The 23770-nt window shown below is 41.5% G+C and overlaps 1 protein-coding gene across 9 annotated transcripts; it reads right to left on the reverse strand.

The window, feature by feature from the left end:
* LOC309619326 (RAD52 motif-containing protein 1-like) lies at window positions 1-23770 on the reverse strand. 9 transcript variants are annotated; one of them, XM_082374434.1, is made up of 8 exons: window positions 23575-23745; window positions 23015-23194; window positions 19155-19323; window positions 18099-18197; window positions 11721-12292; window positions 11192-11296; window positions 6749-6797; window positions 1-594 (listed from the first exon to the last, which is right to left on the reverse strand). In XM_082374434.1, exons 1-8 carry the CDS (start codon window positions 23668-23670, stop codon window positions 509-511), a joined length of 1356 nt encoding a protein of 451 aa, XP_082230560.1. In that variant the 5' UTR covers window positions 23671-23745; the 3' UTR covers window positions 1-508. The 9 variants fall into 9 exon arrangements, with proteins under 9 accessions (XP_082230560.1, XP_082230559.1, XP_082230557.1 ...); XM_082374433.1 differs by having other exon boundaries at window positions 1-643; XM_082374431.1 differs by having other exon boundaries at window positions 1-4987.

The following is a 23770-nucleotide window of genomic DNA, read 5'->3' on the forward strand; positions in this document are numbered from 1 at the left end:
TAATACTGTTGAACTTTATTTTTAAAAGATGTAAATGACTAATCCTATCCCAGGGTTTCATTTGGGAACACAGTTTCTTTTTTCTTTTTTCCTTTTTTTTTTCACACACACACACACTGTATTTTATTTTTACAAGAGATAAATAGACTGACACCAAGCATTGTACATGGATGACCACAACAAAAGCAACAATGATTGCAATTACCAAACATGAAACACACTCATACTATGTCATAATATTGACATTCAGTCCAGTAATCCTCCACTGTAACAGTTCCTTTACTTTGCAGTGAAAATTGATTTGTATATTCTTTGCCTCTGAGTCCTTGTGGGATTTTTTTTGTTTATTTTTTATTTTTATTTTTTTTAAATTCAAACAGAAAGTCACAAAAATTATACTCATCCTCATCAGTTCACTCAGTGCCATGTAATTAATTTTTTTTCCATCTTGATCTTTTGTTAGCACTTTTATGAGTTCATCAGTTTTTCATTAGAGTTCTGAAAATGCTTATTCATTCAGTTCAGCAGTACAGTCAGTTACCGGAAACCTGTACTTGTCAGAGTCTTTTCCATGAATTTCTTGAAGATGAAACCCTTTTATGGGAACATATTTGCAAAAGCATCAGAGTACACCCAGAACTGTCTGTAAATGACAAAAGACTTAAAAATGACCACGGTTAAAGATTTGATGAAAGTTCATAATAATGCAGTTGACAAGAAAATTAGTTATTTCTGAGATATACATTTTAAAATAATAACTAGGATTATGACTTATAACATTATACCAGAACATATAAGATTTTTAGAAATTTCATGTAATGTCTGAAACATTTATATTAACATATTTCCATACAAATAACCCAATGAAAGTTTAGTATTAGTTGTTTTGTTTGTTTTTTTATACTGCAGGTTCTTATCAGTCATCAATTTTATACACATCAGTGTATACATGTCAATCCCAATCGCCCAATTCAGCACACCACCATCCCCACCCCACCGCAGTTTTCCCCCCTTGGTGTCCATATGTCTGTTCTCTACATCTGTGTCTCAACTTCTGCCTTGCAAACTGGCTCATCTGTACCATTTTTCTAGGTTCCACATCTACCACAATACTTACCATGCCAACAACCCACAGATTTTCCTGGGCACGAAATTCCTCAACCCCCTACTGTGCAAATATACAGTAGGGTTTTATTGTTCGGGGTGGGGGGAACTTATAAGCAGAACAATAACAGGGTGCATTCAATCCCTCAAGCTTTCAGAGAAGGGGATTAGACCAGACTTAGCTGGATTGTGTGTCCCATGACCAGAGTTCCCGTAGAGAAGGAGCCAGCCTGGAGTGCGTCACAGTTACAGGGATGGTGAGGCAGGGAACGTGTATACTACTAACAGTGGCAACTGCTTGGTGACAGAAATGGTTGCAGTAGGAGGGAGAGCCTATTTTTTCCATTGAGCTCTGTGGTACCTGCTGAGCTAGCTTTTTACTGAGCTACTGAAAGGGGAAAGGAATGAGTGTCCAGGACTATCCGAATTATTTCTCATCACCTTCTGGATTCCCAACACCTCACTGATCTCCATTCCCAGGTTACATTTGGACCTTATCATCATCTGGAATTTGTCATAAAAAATCTTAAATGTATAATCCTTCATTCTCTGAACATAAGCTCTTGTCCTTTCAGTTCTCACTCATGTGTATCCAGCGTACATGCTCTTCAGTTGCATCAAAACGTCTGGTCTGGTGCCCCATTTTCTCCCAGGTCCTACTTGGTCTAAACACCCAAGTTGACCTCTCGGCCTCTCTACTTTTAGGCCACCATCAAAGTACTCTTTATAAAACTCAAGCTTGGTCATGTCTCTTCTCTATTTAAAACATTGTAGTTTGTGCTCTGTTTGGTCAAGGCCATGTGCCTTGACCAGGCCCTTTGGGATTGGGTCTCTGCTCTCCCGCACAGCCTCACCTACTGCCCTTTCCTCCTTGTGCTTCATGCTTCGTAACACCAGACTGCACACGCTTCAAGCCCACCCAAGGTTTCATGCTTCTTGCTTCTGTACTGTCCTCCGTCTAGAATGCCTTTCCTTCATCTCGTCCTCCCAAGAAACTTCTGTTTGGCTTTCTTCTTCTTCCCCTCCTCTAAGCCATCCCTCACATTTACTCCTTTCCAGTCAACCAAAGCTGAACCACTTCTTGGTACACTGCCATTGTCATGTCAACACACTGTCTTCTCTGTATAATATGTCTTCAGGTGTCTGTGCCTCCTCTCAGTCTTAGGGTCCCACAAGAGCAGGGACTTTGTCCTAATCAACTCTTTCCCCAGCACCAGGCACAGTGTCTGGCATATAATCCAGGCTCAGATCAAGTTCTACCTTTTTCATGGACCCTCCCTAGTTTCCTAAACTTCCCTCCTCTGAATCCTACAATTTTCTTCCCTGTATCAGTTTTGCCCTAATCATATATTGTCTCATTTCATTATCTTTTAAAAAGTGGCTTAATTCTCTGACAGATTTCATCGGAATCAGAATTTGCATTCATCTAGTAGCTGTTGGCCTTGTCTCTCCCTCTCCCCTTCTATCTCTCAGGTCTCAGTAAGGAGTTGGGCTCTGAGCTAGTTTGTCCATCATAAGATGGTGACAGAGGCAGCACCAGGCGGCCATGTTTTGTACCACCTGACCCTGGGCACCCCTCCTGCTTCTGGGCCACAGCCAGGGATGAGTCCCTGATCCAAGGAGAGACAGCTCACTCACAGGCTGGCCAGGTGAAGTCTCTGGCTCTGGCAAAAACACTGCCCAATCTCGGTCAAGCTGGGCCAAGCAGAATCTTACTCTTGGGAATTTTAATTTAGAAATATGGTAGGGTAGCATTTGAGACTAGTAAAAACTTGTGCAAATCTGAGGTAGTATGATACAAAAAATATTATCTAAGCCTCATTTATGTACCAACTTTGAAATAATGGAAATATCCCAAACTAGGAACCTGGAGCTACCTGGAATCCTGGTCCACACTTTGGGAAGCCCAGCAGTACAAGGACCTCTACCCCTGGTTTCTCGTCAGCTCCCTGTCTTTGTGACCACCTCTCTTACTGAAATCAGACCCCCACTCATTACAGTGTTTGAGCGGGCATGGGGACTTTCCGCTTTTGTGACCTAATAGTAACCAAAGTGCCTAGTACTGTACCTGGTCCATAGCAGGTGCTCAATAAACAGCAGCTGCCTCATTCTCCTCATTATTATCAACTCTTTGGTGGCAAACACAGCTTATACGTCTTTGCATCCCTGTTGGAGTCTAACGGTTCTGGGCTCCAACTTTAACTCACACTTTTGGACGTGGGGCCTTGGGTCCTTGAGCAGGTTACCTACATTCTTTAAACCCTGTTTCCTATTTGTCAAACGAGGCTAACAAGATATGCTTCCACGGACTGTTGGGCTAAATAAGACCATAAGATGCCTAATCCAGGGCTGGTCACCAAGCAAGCAAGTGGTAAATGTTAGCTGCTGCTGCTTCCTATTGTTAGTAGTATTAGTCATGTGCCTTAAACACAGTAAATACTTGTTGGCTCACTGAAGTCACCGCCCAGAGAAAAACACTTGTTTTTCATTCTCAGTAAGAACCTTTGGGAGGTGACTTGGGCAGGCACTGAGAGAACAGATGTCTCTCATGCAGCATCAGCAAACTCATAACGCAGAAGAACTGATGGGCCGTTCACTTTGCTTGGAACCCCACCCAACCGGCAGAACCTGCTGGGCTATCTCCCCAGGCCCACTGATACTCTGGGGGACCGTTTGTTATCACCCCATGGCTTGCACAGTCCTTCACCTCATATTACTAAACCACCAGCAATATCTGTGGTCATTTTGGTAGATTATCAAATCTTGTTCATTCAGAATTTCTTTTACTCATTAATGTATTTAACTCTCACTGACTTAAGAAATGTGATTAATGACTTTCTTGGCAGGAGTGGAAGAGCCTTTGCACCTTCCGCAGGTGGCACTGTCACTATATAAGCACTTGGAATCATGCAGCCCTAGGTCTGTGCTGGGTGAGGCAAGAGGTGGGTAGGTTTGGGGCTGGGCTGAGCTGGAGGGAGCCGAGCAGCACACAGCTGACCCTCAGGGGGGTCAGGAGAGGCCAGGGCCTGAGGAGGGCCGTCTTGGGCAATGGCTGCTTTCACACATTCTTCTTTACCCTGTCTTTCTGGCACCTCCCTGCTAGTTATCCAAGGGTTGGGATTTCTTTTTAAAGAAAAAAAACAACCCAATGGGAATTTTCCGCCAGCTTGAAATGGTGGAGAACCCCCTACCAAGACAGGGTACACATTTGTACATGAGTTTGAGAACTTGGGAGAAAAGTCGGGCCTTGGCTTCACAGTGGAGGGAGACCCAGTGATCCAAATATTCTGGCAACCCCAATGACCGTACGAGAGGGGCCAGAAGTAGATGATCCTCTATGGGCAGGAGGTCGAGCATGTTGTAAATAACTGGTACTTGAAGAACCAGGAGAGAGAGCACCAGAATAAATTGCTATTTGATTTAATGATCTATGCCCCTTGAGGATGGTATGTTTTCCAGTTCCCAGGGACTGATGATACTGGGGAAACAAGGGAGGGAAGCCCCTCTTCATCCTTCTACTCATCCTCCTTTGCCCACATTTCCTCTTGTGGAAGTACTGGCTACCATGAGGGATTCTAGTTTCAGCTCTGCTTCTTCTTGCAGGCCCTTGTTAGTGGTGTATAAATATTCAACTATTTACATTTTAATTCCTTACCACATGGTTAGACTTGGCTATGAATTTATACATTTTAGTATGAGAAAAATAAGTATTTTGCAAGCAATGCTGAGAAGCCAATATTAGAAAATAAAATTTGCAGGTGGCTTGAGGCAGAACAGGGCTCACTCTGTGGCAGTCTCGTGTGCTGTCTCACTTTCCTCACCCGCCCCTTCATCAACCCAATATGCAGCCAGAAGCTTCTCTGCTGGGGCTTTGATGACTTCCCTGGGGTAAGAAGAATAATGCCAAGGCTTTTACTTTTGAAAGGAACAATTATAGTTTTCATTATTTCCTCATTTTAGATGAGAATTTTAAACTGTCCCCTATCATTTACCCTGCATCCTTATAGAATATCTCATCCTCATCAGAAGACTCCCTGTCGTGTAGCTTCTGTGCCATGTTTTCCTTGCATGTGGCGTTGAGAGGCCTATACATATCCCTAAGCCAAAGTGGCCGCCTTCTCCCGAAAAAGCCCTCCTGGAACTCAGAAAGGGAAATATTAATTCAGCATCTCCCCTGCTTTCTCTGGCCACAGTACTTTATCCTCCTCAAATTTAGCTGACTCTCACTTTCCCCTGAGCTTCTCTTACGCAGAAATCGAAAAAAGCCCCTTAGAGGAAAACACACACAGTTAGTGTTACATGTCATTTTTCATCTCTCTCACAATGTGTTATCTCTGGTCTTATTAGGACTAAATGGGTACCTCAGTCCATAAGCACAATGAGCAAAATCACCACAGACCCGGGATCTTGAAAATCATCCCATGCATGCTGGCCTTCCAGAAGTTCTCTGTGTCTGTCCAAAATGGCCCCCCCACCGTGTCTCTGGGGAGACCTTTGCATGTGGCTTAGCATGGAGTATAGGCAGGATTTTCAGCCCCGTTCACCTTTCTTGGCCCTTGGCCAAGAGCCCTCGTGCAGAGAAAACACTGCACTATGGCGCTGGGCAGAAACACGTTACTCTCTAGATGCGCTTCACACCAGTCCGCTTTGGACTTAGTCGCACATGCAGCATTTGCTGGGGGTGTGGCTGTGGGGAGAAGGTGCTTTTATTTTCCTGGCTGCTCTATCCTATCCTATAAGTTGAATCACACCAAGTAAACACCTGAATCCAACTAGCAAAGTTATCTATAGCTCTCTGACTTTCATATTGCAGGCTGTCACTGAGGTGTCGTGAATTGTGAAATAGTTTAAAGGCCATGACCAGCAGGGAAACACAAAATACTCTTTTTGAATACAAATAGAATAGAAAAAAATCAGAGTTCACAATAAGTTTGTTTCCGAAACTACTTATGCCCATATAGTATGTGTATACTGAATTGTGACATAAAACGGAGCTCACAGCCCAAGCACAGTGTGATCAGTAGAGAAGTCCTCAGTGGAAAGGGACCATCTTCTTTTTGATAATCACTAGCAGTATGACCATGGGGCAAGATATTTTCCCTTTCTCTTTCTCCATTTCCTTATTATAAAAGGAAGAGACAAACTACTGTCTAAAGTTTCTCCCGGTTAAAATTCTATGAGGTTTGGATAAAGGGAATAGAGAGTAGGGGCCTGAAAAACAGTAGGGTGAAAAGAGAAGTTTTCTTGCCACTTTACAGAAGGGACTCATATGTTCTACCTTTCGTCAGCTTTGAGTGAGGCCAGCCTCTAAATCCCCAACCATGTGGCCCTCCCTACCGCAGAGCCACCTAGAAGGCCTCTGGCCTGGCCTGATGCCTAGGAACCAGGCACTAGGCCAGCAGGAACTGGTATAACCAAAACCTCTCCCTGTCCACCCTCTTTCCTTAAAGGACTAGTGAAAGCAGATGAATCTGTGCCAGTCCTGTTCTAACTCAGCTTGGGCTGGGGAGCTAATTCTGCTGATAAATAAATTAGGGTAAACCATTAGGGTAATTAAACATTCTTCCTGCCTTTGGTGAGGAAATTGAAATAGATATAGTTCTCCTGTAGTTGTAAAATTCTGCTTTAAAAGACCAATATTTACCTTCTGCTTCTTTTTTTATCTTCCCCTTTTGCAATTCTATGAGAATAATCTGTTTTGAAAGAAAACATGATCATGATTATCCATTACAATTATTTCCAAATCTTTATTCATTCCTTTTTACTTTAAATCTTATCTACTCAGTGAGACGACAACTTTTTTAAGGAAAGGAATTCTACCCTGTTTAATAATCCTTTGACTCTTCCACAGTACCTAACGTAGGGTCTTGCATGCAGCTGGCGATATATTTTATTGACTGTTTTAGATAACGTTCAACAGATAATTCCTAATAAAAATTCTTAGAAGTAGGAAAAGAAAATAAAAGTATCTAGCAGAAACCTAAGCATTACTTTAAAGTCAAGAACAAGAGTAGGATGTCCATCATTACTGCTACTATCGATCATTGTGGAGGAGGTATTAATCAGTACGATAAGAAAAACGAAGTATTGGAAAGGAAGAGACAAACATATTTGCATATGAAATGAGGGACCTAAAAAGACCAAAAGAATCAACCGAAATTTTATTGGAAGTAACATGAGTAAGATGGCTACATACAAAATCAAGAGATCAACATAGAAGCCTCAATAGCTTTCCCATATAACACAAATAACTCACTAAAAAACAGAAGAAACATCCCATTTACTATATCAATAAAAATGCATAAAGTACCTAGCAATAAACTTAACCAAAAATTTGTAAGACCTCTGTGATGAAAATATTAAAACTTTTCTGAAGGACATTAAGAAGTACTTACATGGCATGAGATACCATCCTCCTAGAATGTTGTAAAGAGGTCAATTCTCCTCAAATTAACCTACAAATTCAATGCAATCCATTTATATCCAAAATAATTTTTAAATAAAACCTTGCCAGCTGACATTTGGTGAGAATATATGTAAGAATAGTTATGAAATGTATGAAAAAGAAGGTCAAAGAGTAGGAACTTGACCTACCAGATATAAAATATGTTATAGAGCAACTGGAATTAAGCAGTGTGATATTGGTACTGGTACAGGACAAGATAACTGGATCACAGAATAGAGTCCAGATGAAGATAGTATATTAGACCAGGGAAGAAAGAATAAACCATTCAGTGAAAGATTTGAAAACAATTAGATCTTCATGTAGAGGGGAAAAGTTAGATCCCCTACCCCAACCACACTAAAAAACAAATACAACAAATTCTAGACAGATTATAAAAGTACTTGAAGAAAATATTAGCGATTATTTGTACGTCATGAGGTGACAAAGGCCTGGCTAACAAAATCCACCCCACATGAGCCATGAGGAGAGGACGGGCAGATATGGTGGCAGACTGTCAACACACCTGCTACTCTGAACAGCCCCTGTCCCCTGTTTCCCTGGACTGTTTGTCTTCTTCTTGTTGACTTATAAAACTCTTGGGAGTTCCCTGGTGGTCCAGTGGTTAGGGCTTGCGCTTTCACTGCTGTGGCCCGAGTTTCAATCCCTGGTCAGGGAACTAAGATCCCGCAAGCTGCACAGCATGGCCAAACCCCGCCACCCCCAAACAAACAAAGAAACAAAAAACTCTTTATAGTAAAGAAATACTGGCTTTCATTGAATTCCAGTGTTTCAAATCTTTCCAGTGTTTTTTATCTAAGGAGACAAGACAAAAGAGTGGAGTAGGGAGCACAAGCTTTGCAGTCGGGTGAAACTGGCTTCTGCTTTTGGTTTGGCCACCCTGGCCTTACATTGATCTCCTTCATCTATGAAGGAGGGATAGTAATACCATCCTCACAGAACTGTGGGCATTAAATCAGACAATATATGGATAACTCTTCATCTTATGCTTGGCATGAATCAGTGCTAAGCTGGTGTCACAGACAAGATGGTGGAATATATCAAAGGCTCTGCTTGTGGCATCAGGCTCTGAAGGCTCTTTCCCACCATAAGATTATAAAAATATTGCTTTTATTTTCTTCTAATACCTTTATGTGGTCTTTTTTCACATTTATGGAAATCTGTTTATTTAAGATGAAAAATGGGGATCTGCTATTCTTTACCCCCCAAATAGTTAGGCAGCTATTCTATCACCATTTATTCATTTTCTCCCACTGATTGGAATATTAAAACATGACATTTCAAAAGTCTTAAAAACACATGGTCTATTGCTGGATTAGATGCTACTTCAAATAAATATTCGGTTGTATGATTCCTCACTGTGGAATGGACATAACGCCTCATCTCCCTTCTGTTGAACACCAGTAGTGTCTACCATAGGAATAACACTGCATGGCCCCTGTCCTCAAAGAGCTTATCATATAAGTGGGGAGAGGAAATAACGGTTAGGACTCCTCGCTTTCACTGCCAAGGGTACAGGTTCAATCCCTACTTGGGGAACTAAGATCCCACAGGCCAAAACAAAACAAAACAAATTCAAGGTTAAACTACATAGAAGTCAGAAACAATAAAAAGGGGACTTTACAGAAATTCTAAAAAAGCAAAAGGCCACATGCCACCTGGAGATGTAGAGGGGACAGTCTGGGCAATGGCCAATGACTAGCAAGCTGACCCCATGCTAGTCCCCAGCCTCCTAGGCTCAGAAATCATACGCTTCCTCACCAACAGAGAACTCACGTCTTCCTGTTGTGGCAGTCTCACTTTATCAATAGCACAGGATTGATCAAAAATCAGAATGCCAAATTGTTACTTGACAATGAGAAATACATCTGTTCTACACACAGGGCATCCGTGTCTACACAATCAGAGAATTACCTTCTGTGGAGACAGGCCTCCGTGGCACACTAAAGCACAATCACACAATCGAAGGCTACTTGGTGAGAACAGAATTAGAAAAGGAATCAGCTGAATCCAGAATTTAATGGGAAGGCCTGAGGCAGCTGGATCCATCCAGCTCCTCAACAGGCACAGCCTGGCTAGTGGGCCTGACTCTTCAGTTCTGAGGCCTAAGGTGCCATCTCTACTCTCGGGCAATGTGAGGATGGGCACTGCCCATGTTGGTCTCTCCTCACCTTTTCTATGCTTTCACTACTGACCAACCCTCCTGCAGATAGACACATTTCTCTTTAGAAGTTAGTACATCATGTCAGGTTTTATTCAAGTCTGATAGGCCAGGAAGCCATTGGTCCTTACACGTCTCTGCTCAGCTCCATGATGTGCTAACCTTGGTGTTTCTCTCTTGGGGGGCTGCCTTTTAAAAAACTGCTTATCACTTTTGTGAGCTTGAGGGGAGGGGACTGCTTTGCTATGGCCCCTAAGAAATGGTGACAAACCTCACAGGACTAGGATCAGGAGAGCTGGAGTATTCAGGGAAGGCTTTATGAAGAAAGATATCTGAACTTGAGTTGGCTTTTGCGGGATTCATAGGACTTCCACAGGCAAAGCAAAATCAAGGAACTTTAGATGGGCAAAGGCACAGACAAAAGTAGGAATGGGTGTGGTGTAACTAGTGTATAGTGAGGAGCTGCTCTGGCTGGAAAGGAGGGCTGCCATTACAAGAGAAAAGGTAAATAAAGCAGGTTGGACTGGTAGGGTAGAATCAAGATCGCTAGCTCATTAAAATCACTCTTTTAATGTTAGCAACTGCCTGTTGGGAAAAGTAACAAACTATTATGTAACTGACCAAAAGGTAAACAGGCTAGCTCCAGGAATAGGCTACTATAAATATGACATACTTTAGGGTAGCCTGCGGCAGGATATTACTTGCAGTGTTTTAATGGAACCTATCTACACAATTCCTAATACACCGGAGAAGAAAGCTGCTAAGTAAACCTAAGGAATTGACGAGATCATACTTTTATCTTTTAGGCATGTCCTTTTAGCCCTCCCAGGGTGACTGATAGCTCCATGAGTATGGAGATCGTATACCTCTCATCACTTCAGCCAACAAGGAAAGAAATCAACAGTAGACTGAGAGTGACAGGTGAGTACATCAAATCAGCATAGTTTTTTGAGTTGAGGAAATTTTACTATCATGTCAACTCTGGCCTTCTTATAAACTTAACTTGTCAAAATAGTCCAATGGCTTGTTATCATGGATCCAATTCCATAGAGATCTCCTGGCAGTGAAGTTCCCTTAAAAATCCTGTGGGGACTTCCCTGGTGGCACAATGGTTGAGAATCCGCCTGCCAGTGCAGGGGACACGGGTTCGATCCTTGGTCTGGGAAGGTCCCACATGCTGCGGAGCAACTAAGTCTGTGCGCCACAGCTCCTGAGCCCACGTGCCTAGAGCCCGTCCTCCACAACAAGAGAAGCCACTGCAATGAGAAGCACATGCACCGCAATGAAGACCCTACGCACCGAAAAAAAGAAAAAAAAAAATCCTGGGGATATAATTTTCAGTAAAAGAACAAAGTGTATCTCAGTCCTCATGACTAAAGGGAAGAATCAAGTAGTAGTAGGTGGAAAGGTGCCTTTGATTCTCAGTTTGTGGGTTCTGGATCTGAATGAATTATTGTCCTTACCTCAATGAGACAGAGAATTGTAACCAAAATCGTCACTACTACAGTTACAGATATTGCCAAGATGAGTTTGTTGTTACAGCCATATCCTGGAACTTCTTTTGTGAGCTAAAAAAATAAATAACAGTTTTTTAAAAACAAGGAGATAGAAGGGATGAAAGGTAACTCTTCTTAAACCTATTGTAAACAATAGCTAACTATTCTTAAACTACTATAAAACCCAATCCTTTCAGGCGAGTAGCTTCTATAAGAACAAGCCAAATTTAATGTTATTAATCTTATCATTAGCATTTTCTTCTACAACTTATTTATCTACAATTTATTTGTCTTGTGTTATGTCCTTTTCTCGTCTACCCTAGGAATAGTGGCACACTCTCTAAATGAGCCAAGTGGGAGATCACTGTCTTAGCCAGTGTCATGTCTGAAGATAAGATACAGACTAGGGGCCCGTGGTATTCCTGCTTGGGCACGTTCATGGCATGTCCTAAACTGAGTAAAAGTCCAGGTCCCATGTTTCAGGGGTTCTCCTCACCTCACTTGACTCCTGCTCTTTCTGCTCACTCTGGGCTTCTGTGCTCTCACTGACAGAGTTGTCACTTTTCCACTGGTCCGTATCCCATTCCGCGTTGGACACCTTTACTTCCTGCTGCTTGCTGAGAAGCTTCATCAGGAGGCCTGTTCTAGAGATGAGGTTGGCACAGGCCAGCTGCACGTGGGTCTCCGAGCAGTCTATTTTCAGAGTCTGGATAACATGAGAAATGAGCCTTCGCATGTCACTGTTGGGGATGAGGGACCGTAGCTGCTGCTTTAGCTGAGTTTCAACTTGATCACCCGGGGATGTGAACCCTAGGAAAGTGAAGCCTGTGGGCTTAGAGGATAATTCAGTGCCCGTGTTGTGGTACTCCCATTGTGTTTCGTTGGTGTGTTGAACAGTTGGCATACTGTTGTCTGCAGCAACAGTAGAATGTGCAGTGGAGACGTTCCTATGGGTAGTGTTTCCAGGGCTGGTTCCTCCTGGCAGACTAGAGTTTCCTGTAGAAATAATTTCTTCAGAAACATTTTGTGCAGTATTGTTTTCTGAAGTAGTGTTTTCTATAGAAGGGTCTGAAAGAGAAAATAATTCTGGAAAAGGATTTTCCTGAGAAGTCACTTCTCCTGAAGATGAAACAGCCTCTCGCGGAGGTTACTAAATAACTAAGAGATCACTGATGAAATCAAGGAGGAAATCATAAAATACCTAGAGACAAATCACAATGAAAACACGACGATCTAAAACCTACGGGATGCAGCAAAATCAGTTTTAAGATGGAAGTTTATAGCTATACAAGCCTTCCTAAAGAAACAAGAAAAATCTCAAGTAAACAATCTAACCTTACACCTAAAGGAACTAGAGAAAGAAGAACAAACAAAACCCAAAGTTAGCAGAAGGAAAGAAATTATAAAGATCAGAGCAGAAATAAATGAAATAGAAACAAAGAAAACAATAGCAAAGATCAATAAAACTAAAAGCTGGTTTTCTCAGAAGATAAACAAAATTGACAAGCCATTAGCCAGACTCATCAAGAAAAAGAGGGAGAGGACTTAAATCAATAAAAGTAGAAATGAAAATGGAGAAGTTACAACAGACACCGCAGAAATACAAAGCATCCTAAGAGACTACTACAAGCAACTCTATGCCAATAAAATGGACAACCTGGAAGAAATGGACAAATTCTTAGAAAGGTAAAACCTTCCAAGACTGAACCAGGAAGAAACAGAAAATATGAACAGACCAATCACAAGTAATGAAATTGAAACTGTGATTAAAAATCTTCCAAAAAACAAAAGTCCAGGACCAGATGGCTTCACAGGTGAATTCTATCAAACATTTAGAGAAGAGCTAACACCCATCCTTCTCAAACTCTTCCAAAAAATTGCAGAGGAAGGAACACTCCCAAACTCATTCTATGAGGCCACCATCACCCTGATAACGAAAACCAGACAAAGATACTACAAAAAAAGAAAATTACAGACCAATATCACTGATGAATATAGATGCAAAACTCCTCAACAAAATACTAGCAAACAGAATCCAACAACACATTAAAAGGATCATACACCACGATCAAGTGGGATTTATCCCAGGGATGCAAGGATTCTTCAATATATGCAAATCAATCAATGTGATACACCATATTAACAAATTGAAGAATAAAAACCATATGATCATCTCAATAGATGCAGAAAAAGCTTTTGACAAAATTCAACACCCATTTATGATAAAAACTCTCCAGGAAGTGGGCATAGAGGGAACCTACCTCAACATAATAAAGGCCATATACGACAAACCCATGGCAAACATCATTCTCAATGGTGAAAAACTGGAAGCATTTCCTCTAAGATCAGGAACGGGACAAGGATGTCCACTCTCACCACTATTATTCAACATAGTTTTGGAAGTCCTAGCCACGGCAATCAGAGAAGAAAAAGAAATAAAAGGAATCCAAATTGGAAAAGAAGAAGTAAAACTGTCACTGTTTGCAGATGACATGATATTATACATAGGGAATCCTAAAGATGCCACCAGAAAACTACTAGAGCTAATCAATGAATTTGGTAAAGTTGCAGGGTACAAAATTAATGCACAGAAATCTCTTGCATTCCTATACACTAATGATGAACAATCTTAAAGAGAAATTATGGAAACACTCCCATTTACCATTGCAACAAAAAGAATAAAATACCTAGGAATAAACCTACCTAGGGAGACAAAAGACCTGTATGCAGAAAACTGTAAGACACTGATGAAAGAAATTAAAGATGATACCAACAGATGGAGAGACATACCATGTTCTTGGATTGGAAGAATCAACATTGTGAAAATGACTATACTACCCAAAGCAATCTACAGATTCAATGCAATCCCTATCAAACGACCACTGGCATTTTTTATGGAACTAGAACAAATCATCTTAAAATTTGTATGGAGACAAAAAAGACCCCGAATAGCAAAAGCAGTCTTGAGGGAAAAAAACAGAGCTGGAGGAATCAGACTCCCTGACTTCAGAGTATACTACAAAGCTACAGTAATCAAGACAATATGGTACTGGCACAAAAACAGAAACATAGATCAATGGAACAAGATAGAAAGCCCAGAGATTAACCCACGCACCTATGGTCAACTAATCTATGACAAAGGAGGCAAAGATATACAATGGAGAAAAGACAGTCTCTTCAATAAGTAGTGCTGGGAAAGCTGGACAGTTACATGTAAAAGAATGAAATTAGAACACTCCCTAACACCATATACAAAAATGAACTCAAAATGGATTCGAGACCTAAATGTAAGACCGGACACTATAAAACTCTTAGAGGAAAACATAGGAAGAACACTCTTTGACATAAATCACAGCAAGATCTTTTTTGATCCACCTCCTAGAGTAATGGAAATAAAAACAAAAATAAACAAATGGGACCTAATGAAACTTCAAAGCTTTTGCACAGCAAAGGAAACCATAAACAAGACGAAAAGACAACCCTCAGAATGGGAGAAGATATTTGCAAACGAATCAATGGACAAAGGATTAATCTCCAAAATATATAAACAGCTCATTCAGCTCAATATTAAAGAAACAAACAACCCAATCCAAAAATGGGCAGAAGACCTAAATAGACATTTCTCCAAAGAAGACATACAGATGGCCAAGAAGCACATGAAAAGCTGCTCAACATCACTAATTATTAGAGAAATGCAAATCAAAACTACAATGAGGTATCACCTCACACCAGTTAGAATGGGCATCATCAGAAAATCTACAAACAGCAAATGCTGGAGAGGGTGTGGAGAAAGGGGAACCCTCTTGCACTGTTGGTGGGAATGTAAATTGATACAGCCACTATGGAAAACATTATGGAGGTTCCTTAAAAAACTAAAAATAGAATTACCATATGATCCAGCAATCCCACTACTGGGCGTATACCCAGAGAAAACCATAATTCAAAATGACACATGCACCCCAATGTGCACTGCAGCACTATTTACAATAGCCAGGACATGGAAGCAACCTAAATGCCCATCGACAGACAAATGGTTAAAGAAGATGTGGTACATATATACAATGGAATATTACTCAGCCATAAAAAGGAACGAAATTGAGTCATTTGTTGAGACATGGATGGATCTAGAGACTGTCATACAGAGTGAAGTAAGTCTGAAAGAGAAAAACAAATATCCTATATTAAGGCATGTATGTGGAACCTAGAAAAATGGTACAGATGAGCCGGTTTGCAGGGCAGAAGTTGAGACACAGATGTAGAGAACAGACATATGGACACCAAGGGGGGAAAACTGCGGTGGGGTGGGGATGGTGGTGTGCTGAATTGGACGATTGGGATTGACATGTATACACTGATTTGTATAAAACTGATGACTGATAAGAACCTGCAGTATAAACAAACAAACAAACAAAACAACTAATACTAAACTTTCATTGGCTTATATGTATGGAAATATGTTAATATAAATGTTTCAGACATTACGTGAAATTTCTAAAAATCTTATATGTTCTGGTATCATGTTATAAGTCATAATTCTAGTTATTACTTTAAAATGTATATCTCAGAAAAAACTAAATTTCATTGTCAATTGCACTATTATGAACTTTCATCAAATCTTTAACCGTGGTCATTTTTAAGTCTTTTGTCAGTTACAGACAGTTCTGGGTGTACTCTGATGCTTTTGCAAATATGTTCCTATAAAAGGGTTTCATCTTCAAGGAATTCATAGAAAAGACTCTGACAAGTACAGGTTTCTGGGAACTGTACTGCTGAACTGAATGAATAAGCATTTTCAGAACTCTAATGGAAAACTGATGGACTCATAAAAGTGCTAACAAAAGAACAAGATAAAAAAAAATTAATTACAAGGGACTGAGTGAACTGATGAGGATGATTATAATTTTTGTGACTTTCTCTTTGAATTAAAAAGAAAAAATTCCATAAGGACTCAGAGGCAAAGAATATAGAAATCAATTTTCACTGCAAAGTAAAGGAGCTGTTACAGTGGAGGATTACTGGACTGAATGTCAATATTATGACATAGTATGAGTGTGTTTCCTGTTTGGTAATTGCAATCATTGTTGCTTTTGTTGTGGTCATCCATTTACAATGCTTGTTGTCAGTCTATATATCTCTTGTAAAAATAGAATACTGTGTGTGTGTGTGTGTGAAAAAAAAAAAGAAATTGTCTAGGATAATGGTGAAAGGACAAAGAGTCATCTTAAAGCTGCTACTAGTAGCTAAGTTGTGAATACTTGAACATCAGTAAGAAAAAGTTATTATCATTATATAAGAAGTTCAGGTCTGTGCCTGTGAATGATATTCAAAGAGAGAAAAGTTAAAAATACAGTATATAAGAGCTAATTTTACTACAACTAAAGGACATATCATAGGACATTTATTTTAATGAACTTTGGGTACTGAAAAAAAAAGCTGTTTTTTTGAGAATATAAACAAAATTGACAAGACATTAGCCAGACTCATCAAGAAAAAGAGGGAGAGGACTCAAATCAATAAACACAAGGCATTAGGTGGGGGTCAAAGTGAGTTCAAACCTGGGATAGATAACACTGGACTATAATAGATACTTCATATCAGAAGCAAGGCAAGTGCCTACTCCTTGGGACCAAAATTCTACCAGATACAATGAACAAAGCTTTGGAGACAGAGACAGAGAGAGAGAGAGAGAGCACTTGAACACTCTACTGGCAGAAACTGGCCCATGTACCTTTTGGACAATACAGCTTTCCTCAAGGCAAGCTAGAGCCACCAGGCTTTTCGGTCTAAGGAGTTTTGAGTACATATACGCAATACCTTTGCATATTAGGGACAAACAACCCAGACATTTAGTTTGGTTCTTAAAGGTTGTTACCCAGAGTTGACAGCTGATGGAGATTCTGCCTGATGACCAGGGAAGTCACACTTCACTGGAAGGACTGCCCAGGCTGGAAGGCCAAGACCAAGCCACGGTCAACTCTTACAAGCAAATAAGGTCTCTGACAACTTAGCTAGGATTCCTCAGTCTCTAAGCCTGCAGGGCTGTGAAGCAGAGGAGCAATTCTGTTCCGGGAATCTACTAATCATAAAGTCTCCTTTGGGCACAGCCTGTGACATTCTCACCGCTGTATAACTCGATAGGGAACACAATCAACGCTGTTCAATAGCATGACCCCTTTCAAGGCTCACAAAAACGTAGCCGATTATTATATAAGAATCATATTCACCCAATATATCAGAAATGAAAACTGAAATTAAGCTGATTCCAAAAACATAATCTAATAAACTCTTCAACAAGAAAACAATGATAATAATAACAGTCAATACATTTTGTCTGCTTACTATGTTTCAGGCATAGTTCTAAGCTTTTGACATTCATCATCTCATTTCCTCTTACAATATCCCCCATTAGGTGATAAGCTGAATTACTAACCCTATTTGCAGATAAAGAAATTGCAGCTTAGAGATATTAAATACCTTCAAATGTCTCTGGCTAGGAAAACCTAAAATTGCAACAACAACAACAACAAAACCTAAGAGACAAAGTTAGGACTCAAACACAGGTGTCCAAGGCTTATCATCACTATACTATTCTGTATGATAAGCAAGCAATTGAGGAAGAACTGGATCAAACACTTTCTGTATGAACTGAGGCAAGTCATTCTACATCTAAACACTGGGGACGATCATAGTTGCTGTCGTTTTTCTCATAAATGCCACAAAGAACAAAGTTAAGACTGCTGCTGTGAAAGCATCTGGTGAATGAAAGAATATGTAATGTTTTAGATAACCATTATTTTCATCCAATTCACTTTTCAAATAAGTTGATTTGCTCACTGAAACCGAAGCACTTCAAGGACAATCAAAAAGGTCCTACCTAAAACCACAATCAGCAGTTTCCGGAATGCTTCTGTCATAGCCTTCTGAATAGCAAGCTTCTGGGTTACCTTCCTTTTCATAAGGAATGATAATGACCCTAAATCCAACCAAAACAGATGAATTTAAAATGCCTATCTGAATAACTGATTTCTAGGTTATGTGTTTAAAACTAAACATGCATCTGTCATTCTTAGATCATTATCTTTGTGATTAAGGGCAGGCACAACACTGGGCTATGGTTGAATGTCTCTGTTGTAGGTATACCCTGGCATGGCACACTTTTACTGCTCAGATCTATTCTGGAAGTTCCTAAAATACTCGATGGGCAATGCAAACCAAGAACGCGGCACAAATCTCATGTTACTCACAGATTTCAAATGGACAAGCTGAGGCTACACTGCTACAGACCCTGCTCTCCTGTGCGTAAAGGGCTGGGTTCATACAGTGAGATAGACTTGGTGGTAGTGCAGATGATCTGGCCTCTCCTCAACCATCACCCACTCAGGTGGATGGTGGAGCCTCCTCCACTCCATTCGCGAACAGCCCTGCCTCTGACGTAAAACCCTAAGCCCAAGTGCCATGGATTCTAGGAAAAAACTCAGTACCAATCGGAATCCCCTTTCTAGGGACCTACATTTACTTTTTCCGCTCAGGCCCCTCTATAGGAGGCAAAGGACTGAACATTTACACAAGAGTTTATTTCACTCTTTAGACAATGATATTGTTGGGATAACTGAAGGCCAGAAGACATGTGTATTTGAAGGACTATTTTAGCACAAAACAAATTATTAACCAAAAAATAAAAATAACTAATTTTCCCTCCTCCTAAGCTTCTTGGCAGGCAGTCAGTTCTAAAATCTAAAGTTTAAGGTGCTGTCAGGTATTGCCTAAGATAAAAACCTATATTGTCCGGCAGAAAAATTCTGCCCAGGGCTTTAGTTGCTTAGCCCAGGTGATGATGTATCTGAAAAGTTGAGTTTCAGAAAGAAAGGAAAAAAGAGAAATCCCACTCCCTCACCTCCCCACACACACACACACATACTGGAAAACAGACCTTCCTCCAACTTATCCAAAGGTTCCTCAGCCATGCCAGCTCCAGGAATCCTGCACTCGTGGGAGGGCAACGCCACCTCTAAAGCACAGAAGAGCTTCAGGCTTTGCTTCTGAAGTGGTGTCACAATATCTTCATTTTCCCTTTCTTCAAGGTTAGAAAGATCCTGAAGCTGTTAGGATTTTGAATTAAAGGCTAGACTTCAAAATATTCTGGTGTCAGAGATAAAAACTAAACTCCAGCAATCCCAGGTAATAGTTTAGGTATGCTATAGCTTCAGAATCAAGTGAGACTTGCAAATGAATGACTAGATATGGACAACTATTTTTTATTATATACCATACAAATACTGGAGGAAATTATGGACACCACCATCCAAGTCATTGAGATTATCACTAATTCTAGGTGGCAGGCCAATGCTCAGATACTTCCATGTGGAAGCCTCTCACATCTCCTCCCCATAGCCCTGTTCTATTCTTCTCTCTAAAGTCTAGGAGTTCAATGTTGAAAGGAGTCTGGTTAGTCACAGAAAATCTACAGAGTTTACCCTGATGATCCTTTTTGACCACCCATTGAAACCAAAGTAGTAATTTGCCAATTCTTGGCACCTGGAGCTGTTTAGGGCTAGCGTATTATGTCGAACCGTCTTACGTCTGGTGCCGAGACGACCCTAAAGACATAAAAGACCTAAAAATATCACAACGCTACATAGAGACTTATTTTGGATATACCTGAGATTTATCAATACCAATTTCATAGAGTGGTTGTGAAGAAAGATTAAGTAGGACATTTTAAGCAATGAGTTCACAGTGAACCCTAAATAAATGTTATTTGTTATTTTTCATTCAGTACTTTTCTGCATCATTTCCAGGGCCCCTGATTAACCGGAAGGTTCCCTGACCTCTGGTGGTAAAAGTGATGATGAAAGCAACCAAGGAAGCCCAGCAGAAGCCTATCACGGGGCTGGGGGTAAGCAAAGGAAGTGAACTGTTTTAGTCATCTCATCCTGTAGCTCCTGCTTGAGAATATGACCTGAAGAGGAGATAAGATAGACCTGCCACTGAATTAGGACCTTAATCTGTAGCACCCCCTCCCCAAGTTACTAACCCCTGTTAGAAGAGGGAATACGTATACCTCTATAAATGTAAATAAAGCAACCAAAAGAATTAGAGGTTCATCTGCATTAACAAGCTTCTTTGAGAGTGCAAATATTTCCAGTCTTAACTCTCTAAATAACTTACATATTACTGTGGATCTTTTTACATCACTAGTTCTTTCTTAAATGTCTATTTCCATTTTGAACGGGGTGTAGTATAGGGTGTAGTATAGAAATATAGCCATAAAAATTCAAATAATACAAATAAAGTCAAAGCATTGTTAATTCTTTATTGATTTGTTTGTGCATCTTCCTCCATCACTAGTTTATGAGCTCCTTAAGTGCTTGAAGGAACGATATATTATTCTTTCCTTGTTACCAGAAACAAGCATAGATCTTGGCATATAATAGAGGAGTGATGGTCTGTTGACTGAGTGAATGAATGAGTACATAAGAAAACGAAATTACTTTCTCCAACTGAAGCTGCCTGCTGGGAAGGAGAAATGAAGACTAATTTTTAAATGTTGAGTGTTGCAACATTTAAAACAGGGAGGCTAGGCCCTGTACGGTGAGTCATAATGGAGCTGTCCTGGACAATTAGGAAGCTTCAGAAGGGCTCTGAGCCCCTGGGTAGTAGAGACAGTTGACATCTGGGATAACCTTGCCACAGTTCTTGCTGGCAAACATTTCCCTTCGTGCTACTGAGAAAAACTCAGATACATTAGGCCTTTCCTTCATTTTATTTGAAGATGTTATTCTCTTGTCTGTATTTATAAAAAACACACGGGAAAAAAGATAAGAAGTATGTATACCTGCTAATGAATAAAAGAAGACATAATTGGAACTTCCCTGCTGGTGCAGTGGTTAAGACTCCGTGCTCCCAATGCAGGGGGCCCGGGTTCGATCCCTGGTCAGGGAACTAGGTGTCACGTGCATGCTGCAACTAAGAGTTCGCACGCCACAGTTAAGGAGCCTGCGAGCCACAACTAAAGGAGCCTGCCTGCTGCAACTGGGGAGCCCACGTGCCGCCACTGGGGAGCCCTTGAGCCGCAACTAAGGAGCCCGCCTGCTGCAACTAAGACCCGGTGCAACCAAATAAATAAATAAATAAAATTTAAAGAGAACGCATAATTAAAGTAGGTAACAATTTCGGGGGTGTGGGTAGTAAACTAAGGCTCTGCATTAAAGAAATCTAATACGAATGCCCTTTCCTCTCAACTCTATAGTGACTTGTAGAACATTTTCGTCATTACTCTATCAGTGACGGGCTTTATGCTGTGAAAATCTCAGAACCTAAGCTTATGGAATGGTCTTAATGTCCAATGTAAGAAAAGAACTCATTACTCACAAATGATACCAAGTAACTGTCTCATAATCTTTCCAGGACCATCCGTAATATCTGAGTGGTTATGTGAAATGGTCGCAGGGTCTGCAAATTAAAGAATGTCTGACATGAAATCATTTCAATCCCAGGGAGTACAGCCAGGATTGAAGAGGGTGTTAAACAGGGTACAGAAGTGGGAGGTAGTGTACCTGGAGTCACATCGGAGGAGAGTTCTCAGATTCAATAAAGGTGAAATCAGTGAGTAAAGAAATATGGGTGAGAACAGGCAGCAAGGTCAGTGGGAAGTAGCCAGAGCAAGAAGCCAATCAGAGAAGACACACAATTCTAAAGTGAAAGGTCTGGGAAATCGAAGCCTCACTCACTTATTCAGAGGAATTGAAAAGGTCCTTGAAAAAGGAATGGTGGCTGAATGGAGGCACATAATGAAATGTTAATTCTGGGGAAGTAAAATTGGATGGCATGTTAGTATGGAGTAAAGTTTCTACAATGCATTAAAGAATATTTTAACCATTTTCTGGAATCTGAAGGGAGTTCTGAATAGGCAGTTTCAGGGTGATGATGATGACGAAGCCTCCTTTATGTTACATCTGACAAAAGTTTGTCAAGCTCGGGACTTCTCGGGTGGCACAGTGGTTAAGAGTCCGCCTGCCAATGCAGGGGACACGGGTTCGATTCCTGGTACGGGAAGATCCCACATGCCGCAGAGCAACTAAGCCCGTGTGCCACAACTACTGAGCCTGTGCTCTAGAGCCCGTGAGCCACAACTACTGAAGCCCGCGTGCCTAGAACCCGTGCTCTGCAGCAAGAGAAGCCATCGCGATGAGAAGCCCACGCACCGCAACGAAGAGCAACCCCCGCTCGCCGCCACTAGACAAAGCCGGCGCGCAGCAACGAGACCCAACGCAGCCAAAAATAAATAAATAAATAAATTAATTAATTTAAAAAGCAATTTGTCAACCTCACAGATTTGAAATTCACATAAGAGTAAATATAAAGAAGACTCTTGTGAAGATTTCTTAAGTTAAGGGGCAGCATAAACTGACATGGTGTTTAACATCAGTGAAGTTTGGGTTTGGCCTCTAGTTTCCACATTTACTGTCATGAACCTTAAGTCAGTCACTTAACCATCCTGAGTTCGAGTTTCTTCATCTAAAAAAAAGAAACAAAGAACTGGGGAACTGGGGGATCAGTGGGGCAGTGCATCTGACAGCATTCTGTACACCACAGTGCTGTACAAACGCTGGCCTTCCCCCCCCCCCCCCCCCGGGATCTTAGTTCCCGGACCAGGGATTGAACCCGGGCCCTCAGCAGTGAAAGTGCAGAGTCCTAACCACTGGACCGCCAGGGAATTCCCGACGGCCTATTAGTTTTAAATTCAGCACTTCATCCCAGTAGAGCGAGGAATTCCACATTTGGACCCACCTTCACTGGAGATGTCTGAAAAAGCTGCTTCTGGTCGCATGCCTTTTGGGCTCTGTGGGCATCCCTTGCTGAATAAACCGTGATGATGGCATAGAACACAGGACCGGCCACTGCTGCATTTGGGAAGACTCGGACTGAATACTGAAGGCCAAACTGGGAGAAGACTGTGAACAGAGAATGCTGTAGGGTGGTCCCATGCTAAGTAAGTGCAGGCAATTTCATGCCCAGGAAGCCAAACCGCCCGTTCCCTTCTATTCCCCCAGCCCTTCGCCACAGGCAACTGTGGTGATCCTGCAACTCCAAACACTTCTCATTTCAGGAACAGGTTTCCCTCTGAAATCCTAAGCTTCGAGAAGCATGAGGAGGCAATGCCATCTGCTGGGAACTATCTCTCAAAAATCTGTGGGGGCGAGCTGACTGCTCAGGTCGGCTCTAGAACTAAGATTCCTCTCAGCGCAGACCACAGGCAGATGAGGTGCTGAAGCAGTACCCCGGGGCGCCCAGTTACTGAAGCGCGAGGTGGCTTCCTCCAGCCCTCCCTCCACCCCGGCTCGGCTCACTTGCAAGGCCTCGGCCGTGGGTCCAGAGCTCAGCTCCCACACCAGCAAGGTTTTGTCACCCACGATGGGAACCACAAAAGGTACCAACGCCACCATCCAACCGTTACCGCTCGTGCGCGGCTCGGTGCGCAAGCGGACTGCGGCTGCGCACGCGGGTCTGCGGAGGCGCGCGTGCGCAGACGCGGTGCGAGGCGCG

This window comes from Balaenoptera borealis, assembly GCF_965194805.1.
Source record: "Balaenoptera borealis genome assembly, chromosome: 20".
In the NCBI taxonomy this organism is placed as follows: domain Eukaryota; kingdom Metazoa; phylum Chordata; class Mammalia; order Artiodactyla; family Balaenopteridae; genus Balaenoptera; species Balaenoptera borealis.

Excerpts from the sequence above, each read along its gene's own strand:
- LOC309619326 (XM_082374430.1), bottom strand. The coding sequence starts at position 23,670 with ATGGTGGCGTTGGTACCTTTTGTGGTTCCCATCGTGGGTGACAAAACC. Across the intron at positions 19,324-23,014 it reads TTCAGACATCTCCAGTGAAG|CTTCAGGATCTTTCTAACCT; the intron begins GTGGGTCCAAAT and ends AAATCCTAACAG. Across the intron at positions 12,293-18,098 it reads ACTGCTGATTGTGGTTTTAG|ACCCTTCTATAGAAAACACT; the intron begins GTAGGACCTTTT and ends TTTCTCTTTCAG.